Consider the following 17,058-nt stretch of genomic DNA (forward strand, 5'->3'; position numbering starts at 1 on the left):
TGGCTTATAGAGTGGGCGTAGAGACGGCTAGGCTATGCATTCATTTATGCTGTCGAAGCATTTGGGCGCGACTAAAGGATCACTTCATGAAGGTAGGGAGCACATAATAACATTAAAGGATTTTCAGTTCATTTGCCAATCATTATTTGGCATTTACACATGCAGGATGGCTTTCAGCTGACCTTATTTGTGTGCCTATGTTATTATTATTACCTTATTTACCTTGATGTATGTACTGCATTTAGTCCTTGCAGTTCCCTTTCTGAAAGTATCATTCTGCTGATGATTGTGTTAGTGTGGATGCACTTATTTTAATTCCATGCTGTTCGGCATATTTCACAATATGCTGACATACCTTTTTGCATGTTAAATGCAGGCATACATTATGTAACTGCCTTTTACCACTGCTGGCACTTTTGTACTTGTTTCATTGAGCAGTGATGGCAGTGCGTAAAGGAGGCATGTGACATGTATTCATCTTGCTTGTTTGAAACAGTTGTTCTTCAGCAAGGGTGGCAGTAATGTGCATAAAATGTTAATTGTGATACATGCAATCATGTATACTTATTTTGAAACCATTAAGTGGTGTCCTGGCCAAACAGCCATTCTTTCATTTAAATCAGTGTGCAATTCTGAGTACAAAATGATTTGCAATATTGTCACCCTAGCTTAAGATTCTTTAGCACAGCCTAGCACACTAAACCCATTCTTTAACAATCTACACCAGTACACTTAGTGGATACTCCTATACTTCACCATAATATTATTAGTCTTGTCAGTGTTGATCATAGTATATACTGCATCAATAAAAACCATCTAGTAGTATTAAGCCCTGCACTGTAATCCTATGCACTGCCTGTGTAATGGCTTCTGAAAAACATTTTAATAAATTCAGGTGCCCTCTGAGACAGACTGGACAGAAATTGCCCAAGGCTTTGCCTCCCAGTGGCAGTTTCCCAACTGTTTGGGAGCTGTGGATGGAAAGCATGTCGCCATCACTGCACCTCCAAATTCCGGCAGGCTATATTTCAACTACAAGGTAAGCTTGCTCACTAGGCACATTTAAGCACACAATTTTTGCCATCTGTCACATATTAAAGAGTACATCAGTAAACCGTACATCTGATCAGTTACACAAGATGTGAAATTATTCCAGCAAATCACTTTCTTGGTTGTGGCATTCTTTTGTTGTATATGCATATTCACTATATTTTATGTTTCACTCAGTTTTATGTGCACATTAATGCTCTCTGTTTATCAGCTATTGTCTTCTCCACTGCAGAGAATATCTGCTTATGTTGGCAATGTCTGCTTACCTTACCTTACTTTGGCAGTGTTATGTCCCCTTCGAATAATGAGTTGACCTTAAGCCAGCACACATCAAATAAACCTAGTGTTCTCTGCTCAGTGCAAAATTTCAGAATTGTAGACTCCAATATAAACATCGAATACAGCCGCAATGTTCTGCTAGTCGCAATACCAAATTCACCATGTGCACTTCTGATGTCGTCCATGAAATTCGTTGAAGCTGCAGAAATGTATACATTGTACAGAATGGGCAATGGTCTATGATAGAGCGAGAGAGCACTATAACAATGTTAAAGATTGGTATAGTAGCCATCTAGCTGCCAATAGTAAGAAACATGCATGCACTGCACTCTTTGGTAGTACCAGGTTCCTGAAATTTGCAAAGACAAATAGAAGAAAAAATGTGAAGGTGTACTGCATAACAATAGCAAAAGTGTCTATCATTCGAAGAGGCATTTCTTTGGCTAAATACCTGTATGTGTGATGCCGCCCTCCCCTCTCTCCCGTGCGTGCTGTCAATCCGGGTGATTCTTGTTATTCTATAGATAACAAAAGGCTGGTGCTGCTTTGAATGAAGTTCAGGTGACAGTCAGCATCCTATTGCACTGCTTCAGCATACATTGAAGATAAACCAACTTGCCCAAATCAAATTGTTGCTCGCACAAGGTGGCGGATGTGCATGTGGTTTCTAGGTAAATGCAGATGATTGCTGCAAATTGCAATTGATTAATTACTACAGATGCTGCTTTTCACAAGTCGTGAGTGACTTGGAGCAGTCACAACTGTTTCATTTGAAATGCAGGGATTTCATGCTTAAATGTGAGGCATCTCACTACTCTGTAGAATTGATGCATTTGTTCTTAATGTATATTTCCAAGGTCATAAAGAATGTCATTTGAGTGCGGTTTTCATGTGTGTTATTACATCTACAAAGATGGTGTACCAATATGGTGACTGATAGCCTATTTCAGAGCAACCTTTTCCATTGTGCTGATGGCTGCCGTCGACAGCAATTATCAGTACACCATAATTGACGTTGGTGCTCAAGGTTGGCAGAGTGATGGAGGAATATTGAAAAGCTCGGAATTCGGGAAGGCACTGGCCAGTGGGACTCTCGGTACACCTTCTGCAAGCTGCCTGCCTGGTACAAGAACTGTAGCACCCTATGCCTTTGTTGGGGATGAGGCATTTCAATTACGCAAGGATTTCATGAGACCCTTCCCGGCAAAGCAGCTCACTGATGAAGGGAGGGTCTTCAATTACAGGCTGAGCAGAGCAAGGTAAAGCATGGGAAATACTTTCAGTATTGTAGGTCACTGCGATGATGTTGAAGAAGCCTGTACTGCATGTGTATGCACTGCATGTGGTATGTTACTTTTTCTACGTCCTTCGTGTTTTTAGCACTCTGAGCTTTTATTAATTATTCAAAAGTGCAGAAGTATTAATTTATCTGATATTCTTGTTGCATGGATAGCAGATTATCTTTCTGGTTGCATGCAGCTTGTTTCAATTGATGGTAACAACTCTAGCTATCTCCCCGTTACATCCGGTATATGGCCATTGCTGTTTCTATTGTACATTAATGATATTGTACACCTGATGCAAAAATTCGACTCTTTGCAGATGCCTTCATTTTTTGTGAAATATCTTTCAGTGCATGAGCAAACTGAACTTGATTTAAACCTACAATATATAGTGTGATGAGTGGGGCACGGCTTTGAGCAAAGGCAGAGCGGTCCGTCGTTGCAAAACACATAAGAACCTGCTAAAATAAGAGTACACACTGGCCTCTGTCCCGCTAAAGGAAGTTAAAAACTACAAATACCTAGGTGTAACATTCACTAATACCCCTTGGAAATCACATCTTAACAATATTTTCCCTTGTGTTTTCCGAAAAACTTGTTTTAATGACACAAGCTCAGAAATTAACCTGCCAGTGTTAAATTACTTAGCAATGTTACTTTTATTAGACGCAAGCTAGAATATGCTATTATTATATGGGACCCGTACACTAAACATAATAGAAAAATTGAAAAAATGAACAGAAAGGCTATTCATTTTATCTACTGCAAGTTTAAATGTACCGATGGTTAATGCACCGAGTGCTTTAACAATAATTTTTTATTTGCTGACAGTGTCCTGCATGTTTGCCTTGCAGAAGGTGTGCCGAGAATGCCTTTCGGATTACAGCAGCAAGGTGGAGAGTGCTCCTACGCACAATAAACCTCCATCCGACTAACGTCGATTATACCGTCAAAGCAGCCTGCATCCTGCACAACTTCATAATGAAGTTAAATGCACAGAGGCATGGGTACGTGGACAGAGAAGATAGCTTTGGAAATGTGATACCAGGCCACTGGCGGCAAAGTGTGGGAGGAGAAGCCCCGGATGGATCACAACCAAATTATTTTTCGCTTGCTTCTACACATGCTCGAAATTTCCACACACAGGCAGCAGATGCGCGAAACATCTTCACTGCCTACTTCTGCAGCACATTTGGGGAAGTTCCTTGGCAGTGGCAACAGCCGGGCGTGTCAAAAGATGCTGCTTTAAAGCATCTACAGGAGCAACAGCTTTTGCCACTTGCAAGGAAGTAAATTTCATTGAATGTATTTATTCAAATATAGGTCACATGCCTTCCCATGAGTTTTCGATGTTCAAAATCTGTCGGGTAGCAGCAGGATTCCTCACCTTTGAGATGCTCTCTGATGAAGCTGATGTTCTCTATGTAGTATTGGTTGCTTTCATCTCAAACAGGCACAACCACTTGTCCACAGAAGCATCATCTTTGGTGTACTTGGTCAGGTCGATCTTCTTAGATGTGCTCATGGTGCTGTTGAGGTAGATCCTATCGACTTATGCGATGAATCAGTCATGGCGTCAGTCAGAACACCAGTTTATTGACAATCGGCACCCATCCTCATCTTCATTCCCTATCCACCCGTGAACCGTCACATGCAAACATAAATCCTGGGGCAATTTCATATTGTGACGCACAGTTGAGTGACGGTACTTTAATCACTTTACCTTGGGCGAACTTGTGCCTGACAAACAGCGAAACGAGAGCCTCACTAGAACGTCCAGTCTTTTCACAAGAGACCCGCACCTCTTCTTCTCTTGTGCCACTATCTTTCGCAGGTAGCAGTAAACAACTGGACGGACGCAGGAGGCGGCTAGCATGTGTAATTTGAAATCATCTTGTCATTGTCCCCCTTCCAAGAGTGCATCGTCCCGATGCTCATACAGAGGGCGGAGTTTTCTAGACTGTCATGAATTCGCAATGCTTGTAGGCGGAAGCAGTTATTGCCTGTCGTAGTACGGCTTCATTCAGACGACATGGACGATTTCTGTTCGATGCCGCTGTTGTGATGAGGTTACTTGACCTTCTGGAGCAACCTCGTAGTTCAAGGGACTAATTCGGCTAATTATCCTATCCAGGTGCATACTTTACGTCTCTTCGTCGCAAGTTGTATCGCTCCGCGTCAGTTTGCTGTTGCTGCTGAATGCGGTGTTGCGCCAGCTGCCGTGCTTCTTCAGCTCTTTGTGTGAAGTCACTGACGTCATTGTCAATTTCGGAGGTCATATCTACTGGTAGCATTGCATCTAAGGTCGTGGTGACGGTCCGGCCAAAAACGAGTTGGAAAGGTGTCATTTGAGTCGTCTTTTGCACAGCGGTATTGTACGCGAACGTTGCGTATGGTAGTATCCTGTCCCATGTTCGGTGCTCCGTGTCCATGTATACTGACAACATATCAGTCAGCGTTCTGTTAAGTCGTTCAGTCAGTGCATTTGTCTGGGGATGACATGAGGTGGTTTTTCGGTGACTGGTGTGCGTCAATTTCATAATGGACTGTGTCAAGTGGGCAGTAAATATGGTTCCTCGATCCATGATGAGAACTTTAGGAGCGCTATGCCGTAGTGCTATGTTAGTGACAAAAAAAATCGGCTACTTCACTGGCCGCTCCCTTGACAAGAGACCCTGTGTCGGCATATCGAGTTAGGTAGTCAGTTGCAACTACAATCCAACACTTTTCTGATGATGATGTGTGATAGGGGCCAAGTAAGTCCATTCCCTTTTGTGCGAATGGAGTTTTCGGTTGCTGTATCGGTTGTAGGAGATCTGCTGGCTTGAATGGTGGTATTTTACGTCTTTGACAGTCCCGGCAGGTTCTTACGTAGTGTTGCACAGAAGTCAATAACTTTGGCCAGTAATACTTCATGCGGATGTGTGCGAATGTTCTGCGTAAGTCCGGTTCAGATTGCTGATGCTGAGCCATTTGCGATGTTGTCACAGCTCCTAAGAACGGGCAATCCTGTCTATTTTCCCTAAGCGTAGATTCCGTGTATTCAATTGGTGCACGTGACAAGCAATCAGCATCACTGTGCTTGTGACCGGACTTGTATACGACCGTTATATCGTATTCCTGCAGCCATAAATTCCATCTTGCCAGCCGTCCAGATGGGTCTTTGAGATTCGCCAGCCAGCACAACGAATGATGGTTGCTGATGGCTCGGAATGGTCAGCCATATTAGTATGGTCTAAACTTGCTGATGGCCCATATCACCGCGAGGCATTCTTTTTCTGTTGCCGAGTAGTACCCCTCAGCCTTGGAAAGTGTTGGACTAGCATGCGCAATGACTCGTTCCTCTTCGTTTTGCCACTGAATGAGGACGGCACCGAGGACTAAATTGCTTGCGTCTGTGTGAATATGAGTTTTAGCTTCCTCATGGAAATCAGAACCACCCGGTGCTTGCTAAAGACTCTTTCGGAGCTCATTGAAAGCATTCATCTGCTCATTGAACCAGCCGAAAGGCATGTCTTCCTTTGTTAGCTGCGTTAGTGGTTCAGCGATCCTTGAAAAATTTTTGACGAAGCATCTGGAGTAGGCGCAAAAGTCCTAAGAATCGCCTGACAGCCTTTTTGTCGGTTGGTTTTGGAAATTTCTCCACTGCTGCAGTCTTCTCAGGGTCTGGGCGAATGCCTTCTGAACTGACGACATGGCCGAGGAAAAGGAGCTCGCGAAAGCTGAAATGATATTTCTGCGGCTTTATCGTCAGACCTGCTAATCTAATAGCTTTCATCGCAGCCCGCAGTCGTTCTACATGCTGCTCACAAATAGCACTGAAAGTGAAAAAAATAATGGAAATTGTGCCATGCTGTGCCAAATCAGCTGTGGCTCCTCCAGGCATTGGCAAAAATTCGCCAGCGCAGTGTGGGCCGTAACTTTCATGTTCTGGCCACTAGTGGGTGTGAACAGGTGTACACATTCACTTAGTGTGAACTCCAGATGTTGCAGTGCCTCAATCGTGAGTCTAGTAAGAGGCAAAGCAAAGTCAGTCATGAGCAGAAGCGAGCTTTGAGCTAGTTGAAGTGTAACAGCCCAGAAATTTCATGGCACTAGCTAGACGTGGACAGGGAACACGTACAATATGGCGTCCATTCCTTTGTGTTCTCTGTTAACATCTATTTGCGCTGCAGAGCTTTTTGATTCAGTCATGTGAGTTTATACACCTGTGTGGTTTTATAGCTGTTCAGCTGTTGCATTGTTAGCACCGTCTCCATATAAGATGCATTTATTGCCCGCATAGGGAACCTCTCATGTAGTCCTGCTAACAGTTTTGTTTTTCACTGATCATGCATATGGACCATCCTACAGTGACGGAGAACATGAGAAAAAAGCTTATTGGTGTTATTCTAATGATGGCTTTAGTGTGCTATAAGTTGATGCAGATTGTACATGTTTGCTTATTGTGCTTTCTGCAAGCTGGACAAAGTGCAGTCAATTTTTTGGAGGACTTCTAGTTTGATATTAACTGAGCTGTTACTTTGTGTGCATGTTTTTTCCATGTTTTGTTCTGTTATGTGCATGCTATTTTAATTGCACAGTGCACCTCATGGCTGTCTGCATGCATGAAGCAGTGACTATTATAGATTGTTTCGCGAGGAGAAATTTCACTCTGCATTTTTTCACAGTTCCAACATCTGAGCTTGCGGGCTACACAGTCTCATTTTACATACACTGGTCGTGCTGGCTGATTTTTGCATATTACAAACAAATAAAGATATGGCTAAGTTCAGAGAGACCACCTACTTCTAGCAAAGGGAAACTTGAGCCTTGAGGTTGCAATTGGAAATGCAACAGCAATTCTTTCGAGACATGAAGAGACTGGTATCTAATCATAATAAAGTATTTGAGGTGCTTCTATGCCATGCTGTTGCATTACTTAAAAATGTCTATGGTGTTCGTTTTCTTTTTCACATCATTTGTTGAGAAGCACCTCTTGTCACTTCACCAGCACCTAATACAAAAATAGTATGAAAAATGTCTTTAGGCTGCTTAACACTTTTTTAATGCTGCAGGTGCAGAATGCAAGGTGTAGCAATTGTAACCCCACTTTGCAGACTTGTATAAACAAGACTGCTCCAGAATCATTTTACATGCTTGAAAAATCACTGCAGGATCACTTTTGACATTCCCAACCCCTGTATGTGCATCAACTGTACTGTTTTTGTCAAAATGGAGTGACAATAAAAAATTCAGTTGTGGTGAGAGTCTGGTTTGTTTTCGGGTCATCGGTGTAGCACATCTCAGTACAGCAGGTAATTTACATTGTCCACGTTACACACATGAACACTAATTTCATGAAAAGTTAACTAGGTATATACTGCTACTTTCTGTCACGATTTTGTTCAGAAGAGAGTGGCTGTATTTATCATTTTTACTAAGCTAACATCAACAGGTGTTGCGAAACTTGTCATACTCAATGCCAGCAATGGTGGCACTGTGTGCACAGATGCTCTCTCTGCTCGCAGTTTTCAAGTACAGCTGGTTATTTTACACATACATACACATAGGGGCTGCAGTATGTGTAAAATAAATAACCAGCTGTACTGGCCTTTGCGATAAAATAGAATTCTGCGACATTATCACATTACATCAGAAGGCCATGCAAGCATTACTGTGCTTCTTGATTTTCATTGGCCTGAGTAAATGCCTTTTTCCGCTACCTCCTAGTACAGGGCAGCAAAGTCAACCGATTTGGTGAATGGAAGTGAACCTTTAAAATTCTTTGTTTGTGTAGTCCTACAATGCAAATGATATTTATTCTGGAAGACAAAATCAGTTTCATATGTCCATTTATTTTCACTAGTCTTTAAATTCTTTTACAACCTGCAGCAGCTTCAGCTGCAGGTCAATCTTCTTTTCCGGCCTTACAGTTCGCATGTGTTCCAACAACGCGAGGGCGAAATGTTCGTCCACATCTCTTGGTTTGTAATTATTGAGTTGGTTAGCGACATTCTGCAGCTCCTTTTCATACACGTCCCTATTTCGTTTCTTTTTTGGTTGTGGCTGGATGGGTGTACAGGTTGGCTCGTTCAGTGTGCTCTCGTCCGAGATTGTGTCCTCTGCTGTGCCGGATGCCGGTGTCAGTGGCACATCCTGTGTGCACTCGGATGTCACTGACACAGCATCTATATCGCTGCAGCTGCCTTGGCTGCTGATGTCAAGCAGCAGTTGTTCGGCCGTTTTCATGTTGTCAGATGTTCTGAAAATGTATATATGATCACATTCAACACCAGTAAAAAAGACTAACAAGCATCCACATTTCTCCAAGTTGCCAAATGATGTTTGCGACATTTGATAAGTTGGGCTGCCAGCCTTTTTAAGGGAGCTATTTTAAGATGAACGCCCTTTCTCCAGAGTTTACAAGAATTGCTCACCATCTGACCAATCTGTTTATCATAAAGAAAAAGCTGCTGAAAGCACTGTAGCTTCTACCATGAACAAGCTATCCTACCTGCCTGAGTGTAAATGAGTCAAAGGTACTTTTATTTCTCCATGAGAAATATTGTGGTAGTGGGGAAAGAAAGCTGCATATTGCAGCTTGACGAGCCCCCTACAGAATTCAACAGCAAGAGAGCCGTGGTTTACGTCTAAATTATGTATGTGCAGGAACAAAAACTAAGTTCTGCACACCCAATAAACACAGAAAAAGGTATCAGTTGAGATGCATTCTTACAAAAAGCTGTGCAAAGCATTAAAAACCAAAACTATGACCGAAATAGAATAACACTTGGCTTATTAAACCCCAGGGTGTGCACTGAAGACAGGTTAGAATGCTAGCCATCCCGAATCTGCTATCTACTTGCACCACTCATTCTTCCACGAGAGCCTGTGACTGGTAATAACAATTGGCAATGAATTTTTAGATGTTTATCGCAACAACCTGTTGCACCATTCCACACCATGTATAAATGAAGGCCCCCAGTGATGCAAAGCAGAGATAAAAACTCTGAAAATACTTTAGAAGTGCAATGAACTGCAGTCCGACTATACACAGCATAAAGGAAGCGAGATTGATCTACCGATAATTAGTTCGTTAAAAGTGAACTTACAACTAATGTGTGCAGCAGCAATGTGTCACTATTTTTTTCTTTAGCTGAGCTGTAATGCTAAAGTTTATTTTAAGTCTGCGCTAAATCTGGAAACCTAAGTTTTTTTTTTTTGCTTTCAACACAGTTTATGGGTGTTCTTTCTGCAATACAGGTTTTACAAAGTAGGCACTGCTGCCTAAACAGGTTCACCGATGAAAACATGACTGGTTCTAGAAGGTCACAAAATTTACCCCAAAAAACTTACGGCCTTCCTTCAACACTGTCTTTCAAGAACATTAGCAGTTCGAAATATGGCCAAGCCACGTGCTCTGTTGTATCTGTCTCCTCCGCACCGGCTCCACTCTTTTGTTCTTTCTTCATTGCCATAAGCAAGCGGCGGAACTTATCCCGCAGGGATTTCCATCGGGTCTGCACAATATTCTCTGCAAAAATCATAACACCTGTTAGCTTCGCAACTCCACACCTGGCAACCATGAACCTCAACTGCCCCGGACACTACACCTGCGTGTGGGGGGGGGGGGGCAAAATGGCATGCATCTTTTTCTAGCCATGAACACTATTTGACGCATATATTTACCTTTTATTTAAGATCATTCACCTTCGGATGCAGCACACGCGGGGAAATAAAATTGGCACGGCACCCACTGACAAGAAACAGTCTTTAGTTTGCAGTTACTGTTTCAGTAGCTTCAACATTGTCAACTTTGCCTGCTTAAAGAACTTGTCTCTTGAAGTGTGTAAAAATTGGAAGCTTTCCAATAACGAGAAGAATATGGTCCTACTGCAATCAATCATCGAATCAAATAGTCATATTTTGAAATAAAATGCTGCGAATACTTTGTAGCGAGTACTCTGTTGCCGACAGTACATGATGAAACAATGCAGTTAAGCAAAAATGCGATATTAATCCAATCCACAATGGCCATAACACACTGGAGCACGAAGCATTGCTCATTTGGCCACACTTTCTCGGCTAAACATTATCACATGCAATAAATTGTTTAATCGCGGAATTCAGCAATGGGTAAAGTTTGACACCATTTACAGATTCAGCACCTGTGTCCACTCATCGCAGCATACTTTATACCATAGTAGTAGCATCAGCTGTGACAATTCAAAGAGAAAAAACAGCTTTCTGTTACAGCGAAGCTGTACATGACACCCGGGATCGTCTCCGTCGACACATCAATCTGCGAATTGAAGCAAAAAATGCACACTCCAGTGTTCGTTCAAATAAAAAACACGCAAGAGGTGTCAAAACTACATGCGCGTTCGAACAATGCAAAGCACACGGGGTCATTGCATGAGTTTCCCGGGAAGCAGCACTGTAGCCGTCACAGTGTGGATTGGTGCTGATTTTTTTTTCACTAACCCTAATTTTTTTTTTCACTCTGCCATCGCCGCAGACTAGCATATCTGGTCGCGATGGTATGCTGTGATATTACGTTGATACGACATTCGTAAAATATTGTTAAACGATCCTGCATTCGTAAACGTTAAGACACATTTCAGAGAGTTGGAAGGCATGCAATTCAAACGCAGAAATCTTACCAGCATTTGGTACACCCGGTAGGACGATGGCGGCGACTTCAATCCACAAAACGTTTTTTTTAACACGATTCTTGTGTTCCTTGTGTTTGGTCTGCCACAATATCGGCCTTGCTTCTACAATGGCTATAAGAAGCTCGTTATCGATGTTCGCCGGTAGCATGATTGAAGCAACCAAACAAACAGCAATGGCGGCGCGAACTGCGAATCTGCGGAAGTTTCTTGCAAGAGTTGCCAGCAGCGCGGCCACGCCCTGCCACGCGCTGATTGGTCGGCGCTGTCGAGCCGCTTCCGACGGCGGCGGCGAGATCTGGTGTCTCTTGAGCACGACGTTTTGGCTTGGCGCCAGCCTCAGCGTCGACGCCGAGCGACGCCGGGTGACAAAACGCCAGAAAACGCCGGGAAAACGCTGAATGTGGGACGGCCTTTACGCGGTGCGTTCGTCGTCGAGCGACCGCATCATAGTTAATTGAGACGTATGTGCTAATTCGCGTGAGCTTTAAAGTGTGCGAAGCTTAAGATGCGGCGGTGGAGCACTCGCAAAGAAAACGTGCGGTCGCCCGCCCGTTCCCTGGCTGCTTTAGTCGTCGTTCGTGCCTAGTCGTTTGCTCGTTCTTTCGCACGCTCGTTTAGTCGTTCGTTTAGTCGTTTGCTCGTTCGTTTAGTTCGCGCGCTCGTATAATCGTTCGCTTGCTCGTACATTCCACTATTAGTTTCTACAGCCTAATTGAGACGCGCTTGCTGTAGGACTCTTAGGCTGGTGCGTTTATTTACGCAATGAGACAATAAATGGTGCACACGGACTTGTGACTGCAAAGGCAAATCTGTAATGCTTATATGTGAAAATAAACTGTTAACTTGCAACTCGAATGGCGTTTCATATCATTTAACCTATGAATAAAACATCGTTTCACTTGCCGCAATTTCGGCCGCGTCATGGTCGGGGGATTCTTTGCGCGATCATGACTTCACCAATAAAGTCATGTCTCGCAAATGTTACTTTGAAGGGAGTGCAACCGCCCTGAATGCATGCACCTCAGTGCAACTCGGTTCGCGACAAGTACGTCACTTAGTGAACGGATGAACCAACGCACGATGAAGTGTTATTTGTGATAAGTCATTAACCTGAAAAAAAATACTGAAGGCCACAGTGGTCTTGTTTGAAATTGAGTCAAGCATTGTTATCGCGCTCCCGCTTCGCGCACGATGCTAAAAACTTATTTTATTTTCTTGTGTACGCACAGTCCCGACTCGATGATCGGACGCGGTATTTCTGTCGACGTTGAGACACGAGAAACATAATAGCACCAGCGCCCACCTCTGAGGCTTTGCGCGCGCTTAGATTGGCAAGCACGCACGTTGGCCGCACTGTAGCTTGTAATGCACTTTCGAACCTCCAGAGCAGTGATCTCCGTCAGCCTTTGTACGTCATAGCTGATACGCGCCGCGAATTCACATGGTAAGGCCGGCGCGGATTCTTTAGGCTGAGTGCTTGCTGGAAGCCAAGAGGTTGTCATTCGATCGTAAACGTGTTATTTACAACCATTCGCAACAAGATCTTGCGACACGCCCTTAACAAATATTACGTACCTAATTGTAGGGCACGCGATACATTCGCAGTCGTCAACGCACAGCGTTAACACTCCTTCAGATACTTTTTTAAGAAATAGTTATCAAAAAATGAAACAAAAGCTGCCGTTACCGAATTTGTATAACCATCCGACTAGAAATTCTATGCTGTACACGAAGTTACGCGGAGCTGGAAAGCCAACGTGAACGCCTAAAGAGCACTGCCTTGCTATGCGTGCATTCACTGTGCGAAAGGTCGTCTGCTGCGCTCGAGCATCGTAGGCGGCGCCATGGTCGAGGAGGGAGCGTGAAAGAGAGGAGGAACCGGGAGGAGTGAAGGCGGAGGAGGAGAGTGGCACTACTTTACGAAGTTTCAGGGGTTTTAGAAGGAGGGGCAGAAGCGCGCCCTCTTCTGTCACCCACGAGGCACGGGGGTGAGGCGAGGTAGGGCGGGGGGGGGGGGGGGTTGTTCTCCGGCGGCTGCTGCTTATGGCGCGGCCTTGCGGGTGCCGTATCTTGAAAGCGATTTCCGACGTGACCAAAGTGCGCGCCCGCGCGGGCCTCACCGTCAAAGCGATCTGAGATGTTTGCCGAGTGCGCCTTGTGGCGGTAGCTTCGTATGCACTGTGCTTCCGACGTTTCGTCTGTGTAGATGTGAGAGATACACGGAGGCCCATTAGCTCGCTGCTGCTGCCGCGATTTCTCACTCCAGCGTTTCAACAGCGGGTTTCCGCGGTGATCGAGTGAGACATGCTCGTGTTTACGTGTGCGAGCGTGACACCATGCTTGTTAATATAGTTAGTAACCGAATGTTTACAAGTTCATAAGGCCAACAAGACTACTATCCCTACTTCGTATAGCTATCTACTAATTTGCTATCGCAGTCGATGCTTCGTCTTTCCGGCGACACTGCGACTTTCTTGTTATGGGTGGCGAATCCCCTAAATGTGGTTTGAATACATGCAGGTTATTGGATGTTTCAGTGTCTCATAAGAACTACCAATAGCTTCTAAGCTTCGTAAGAAAGGCTTCAAGTCTATGGCAGGGACAGCTACAGAGTTGCTGGCCTTTGCTGCTACCGATGTGGCAGTTTCGTCTGCCAGCACATTGCCCACGATGCCTCTATGCTCAAAAATCCAGCATATTGTGACACGCAGACTAGACATGTATGCTGTACACAAAAGGCAATAAAGATAACTTAGTACAGCATTACTTAAAGATCTTACAACACTTAATGAGCATGTGACTATAAGGCTTTTTGTAGATTTGTGTTGCTCATAATTTCACAGGCGACAGTACTGCGTAGGTTTCAGCCGTAAATTACTCATTACCGGGTGCAGCACATCCGACTCTGAAGAGGATGGCTCGAGTGCTGCAAAGGTCACGCGAGCCTGTGACCTTTAAGCACGAATGTAATACACCGGGCAGGAGTACTTCGCATGAGTATACAGTGCCCTGTATACATTAACCCACTAGAAACCGAGAAGAATTAAATTATAGCCCGTCTAACGTAAAAGCATAACAACACTACCCATACTGCAACACTGGTGAAGGAAAACGAAATTCAGATAATACAGGTAAATAATTTTGGCACTAACTGTAATGGGGCGAAACGACCTACCTCATCTTTGACATTCGCCCTTTCCATAGCTCCACCCTGCGCAGAGCTCGTTTTTCCTTCGGGGAAAATAAAGCCGCTGCGGATCCCACGTACTCTGATGATCGGTTTAAGCGAAATGTTTGTGAATTGGCATTTCTGAAAAACGGTATTGCTGTTTAGCGACCTTTTGCAAGTTGAGGCCATACAACCCAAATTAGCATTTCCACTGAGAGTGGCCTCGCTTAACGTGCACATGTATGACGACGAATGAATGACAAGGATGAAATAACCGCGATGGCACGAAATGATGACGAAGACGTCCTGAGAACGGCATAAGGACACTAAAACACCTGCGATGGAATTACAACGTCATAACTACCACAACGGCATCATGACGAGTGCAGGAGGTATGGCGACGGCGATGTGGCGACGAAGGCGCGCCAAAGATGGGACAGGTGTACTGGTGTGGCGATGTGGTATGACGACAATGGCGTGAAGACCATGAGATGACAACGCTGGAGTGCCGATGACGTAGAACAATGTTTGTGTGACGAAGACGGCGCTACGACCATGGAATGATGACGATGGTGTGATGACGACGTTATGGCGACGATAGTTTGGGGAAGGAAATGACAGAGTTGGAACGACGGCGTGGTCGCAAAGGCATAACGACAACGGAACGACGACCTCGGAAGATCCCACGGCAAAAATGACAACAATGAAACGGCCACTACTGCATGACAGAAACCCTGCGATGAGGACTCGACAATGGAGTCATGACGATGGAATGGCGACGATGATTCGACAGGGAAGGAATGATAACAATGGCCCGAAAGGCGATGAAATGACCACGACGGCGTGTTGCGGCTCACGTCCGTACTAACGCGCGTAACTTGCCGCCGCGGGCCGCATTAATTCGTGCTATATCTGGTGCTTGCTTTCCCTACATCGGTACCGGCCAGTCGGACCACTCTAATTTTCACTATACCCGGTGTTTGCTTTCACAATGTTTGGTGTCGGCCACTCGTAAGACACTGTGGCCAGGGTGGTGCGACGAGGACGGCGTAATGACCACATTACTTTCAGTATATGCCACACATTCAGCCATAGTTAATCGCCAAAAGAGCAGCCAGCAGCAGCAGTAGCGTAGCGGTAAGATCGATGAGGCAAGATAAGCTTGCGCTTTAACGTTTTAAAAGTTGATCTGTCACACCATTCTGAGCCTCCAAGCTTGCATCTGGCTTGTTTTCCGTCAAGCGAAAATTCATCTGCCACAGAATTTCGAGAAGCCGCGCGCGCGCAGACGCTTCCTATCTCCTGTGTGCATCTGTAGTTGATCTTGCCCCTCCCTGGACAACGATAGACGCCCTCTGGGCAAATTTTGCGACTAGCGGTGTGCCTTACAGTGGTCATGCACTTTAGCAGCAGCGGCAGTGGCGAAGGGACCTACCTACGTTTTCGCACTCGCCACTTTACAGAGCTACAGCCTGCACCTAGCTCTTTTTTCCCTCGAACAAAAAGTTGATCGGCCCCAGAATTTCGAGACTTCAGCCTGTGCCCGGTTTCTTTTCCTTCGAGCAAACAGTTGAGCGGCCACAGCGTTTTGTGGAGCCACACAGGCGTAGACGCTTCCGATGCACCCTGGACAATGACAGACGTTCCCTGTGCGAAATTTGTGACCGATGGTGGGTCAACGCAATGGTTACCTTGGTGGCAGCGGTGGTGGCGAAAGGACCGACGACCTCCTTCTTCACATTCGCCACCTTCCAGGTAAGTGCAGTTTTGGGCTTACGTAAACAGCTCTGTTTCTCCGTCCGCACCTCTTGCTACCAAGCTGCTTCCAGTGTTAGTAAATACTTTTAGTGCGTTTTTTTTCGTAGTCTTTAGCACGTACTTGCACGGTTTCGTACAGACATGTCAGCACGGGAGAAAAAAAGGGCTGCGTGCAACACTTCAAGTCATGACAGGACAGCAAATGTTGCGTCACACGTTGCAGTGAACAAAGACCCCCTTTGTGTTAAAGATAAACTTTCTACAAAATACTTTTCTCTGGTGTTTTAGAAGCATAGCTGATAACCGCAAAATGGTACTTTCTAGCCCTTTCATTTTTTTGCTGGTGCAGTGTTTATTCCACACGTACGCACCTTCGCTCATACATTTGCGGTAGGATGCCTCCCCACGCTCCAGTCTTGCATTTCTCTTAAACATACAAATTGGGTAACAGCGTTATTTCTGTACATTGGGAAAAGTAGTTCCTAAATGCAGCGTAACGCTTGCGAACATGTGCTTCACCCCCGCAGGGGCGTCTGCGTAAGCAGGCGTTTGGTGTGTTGCGACACCACGGACCCGAGCACACGAGGGTTGGACCCTCCCGCGTGTAGCCGTGCGCGGCATAGCCGTGTCTGGGGAAAAGGGGATCCTGGAGGTTGAGCCGAAGCTGGGTGTTTGGACCTTTAAGGCCCCCCGGCGGAGGCAACACACCTCTTCGGCCTCGGCTTCACATAGACGGCACCCCCGGACTGACCCACCCGGGGGAAATCGGCAGTCGCTTTTTCCTGTCCTCCTCTCCAATCTTCGTCTTTCTCTCTCCTCCTTTTGCATCTTTCCTGTCTTCTCATCACTTCTACTCACTTCC

General features: G+C 45.1%; 3 protein-coding genes across 4 annotated transcripts in view; 2 read left to right on the plus strand and 1 right to left on the minus strand.

The window, feature by feature from the left end:
• Positions 1 to 2,301: 2,301 nt before the first annotated feature.
• On the plus strand, positions 2,302 to 3,905 carry LOC142574717 (uncharacterized). The gene is made up of 3 exons (XM_075683741.1): positions 2,302 to 2,588; positions 3,467 to 3,677; positions 3,759 to 3,905. Exons 1-3 carry the CDS (start codon positions 2,302 to 2,304, stop codon positions 3,903 to 3,905), a joined length of 645 nt encoding a protein of 214 aa, XP_075539856.1.
• A 4,433-nt stretch (positions 3,906 to 8,338) lies between these two features.
• LOC142576250 (uncharacterized) lies at positions 8,339 to 11,445 on the minus strand. Its single transcript, XM_075686290.1, has 3 exons — positions 11,258 to 11,445; positions 9,951 to 10,128; positions 8,339 to 8,856 (listed from the first exon to the last, which is right to left on the minus strand). Exons 1-3 carry the CDS (start codon positions 11,415 to 11,417, stop codon positions 8,457 to 8,459), a joined length of 738 nt encoding a protein of 245 aa, XP_075542405.1. The 5' UTR covers positions 11,418 to 11,445; the 3' UTR covers positions 8,339 to 8,456.
• Positions 11,446 to 14,438: 2,993 nt separating this feature from the next.
• The window catches only part of LOC142576252 (uncharacterized), a 50,942-nt gene continuing 48,322 nt past the window's right edge, over positions 14,439 to 17,058 (plus strand). For both annotated transcript variants that reach the window (XM_075686291.1, XM_075686292.1), the window contains exon 1: positions 14,439 to 16,193. In XM_075686291.1, coding sequence (XP_075542406.1) covers positions 16,072 to 16,193 — 122 coding nt within the window. In that variant the 5' untranslated portion in view covers positions 14,439 to 16,071. The remainder of the gene's footprint in view (positions 16,194 to 17,058) is intronic.

Source organism: Dermacentor variabilis, chromosome 3 (genome assembly GCF_050947875.1).
Source record: "Dermacentor variabilis isolate Ectoservices chromosome 3, ASM5094787v1, whole genome shotgun sequence".
Classification (NCBI taxonomy): domain Eukaryota; kingdom Metazoa; phylum Arthropoda; class Arachnida; order Ixodida; family Ixodidae; genus Dermacentor; species Dermacentor variabilis.

Excerpts from the sequence above, each read along its gene's own strand:
- LOC142576250 (XM_075686290.1), bottom strand. The coding sequence starts at position 11,417 with ATGCTACCGGCGAACATCGATAACGAGCTTCTTATAGCCATTGTAGAA. Across the intron at positions 10,129-11,257 it reads ACCGGGTGTACCAAATGCTG|AGAATATTGTGCAGACCCGA; the intron begins GTAAGATTTCTG and ends TGATTTTTGCAG. Across the intron at positions 8,857-9,950 it reads GACAGTGTTGAAGGAAGGCC|AACATCTGACAACATGAAAA; the intron begins GTAAGTTTTTTG and ends ATACATTTTCAG.
- LOC142574717 (XM_075683741.1), top strand. The coding sequence starts at position 2,302 with ATGGCTGCCGTCGACAGCAATTATCAGTACACCATAATTGACGTTGGT. Across the intron at positions 2,589-3,466 it reads TACAGGCTGAGCAGAGCAAG|AAGGTGTGCCGAGAATGCCT; the intron begins GTAAAGCATGGG and ends TTTGCCTTGCAG. Across the intron at positions 3,678-3,758 it reads CAGGCCACTGGCGGCAAAGT|GCAGCAGATGCGCGAAACAT; the intron begins GTGGGAGGAGAA and ends TTCCACACACAG.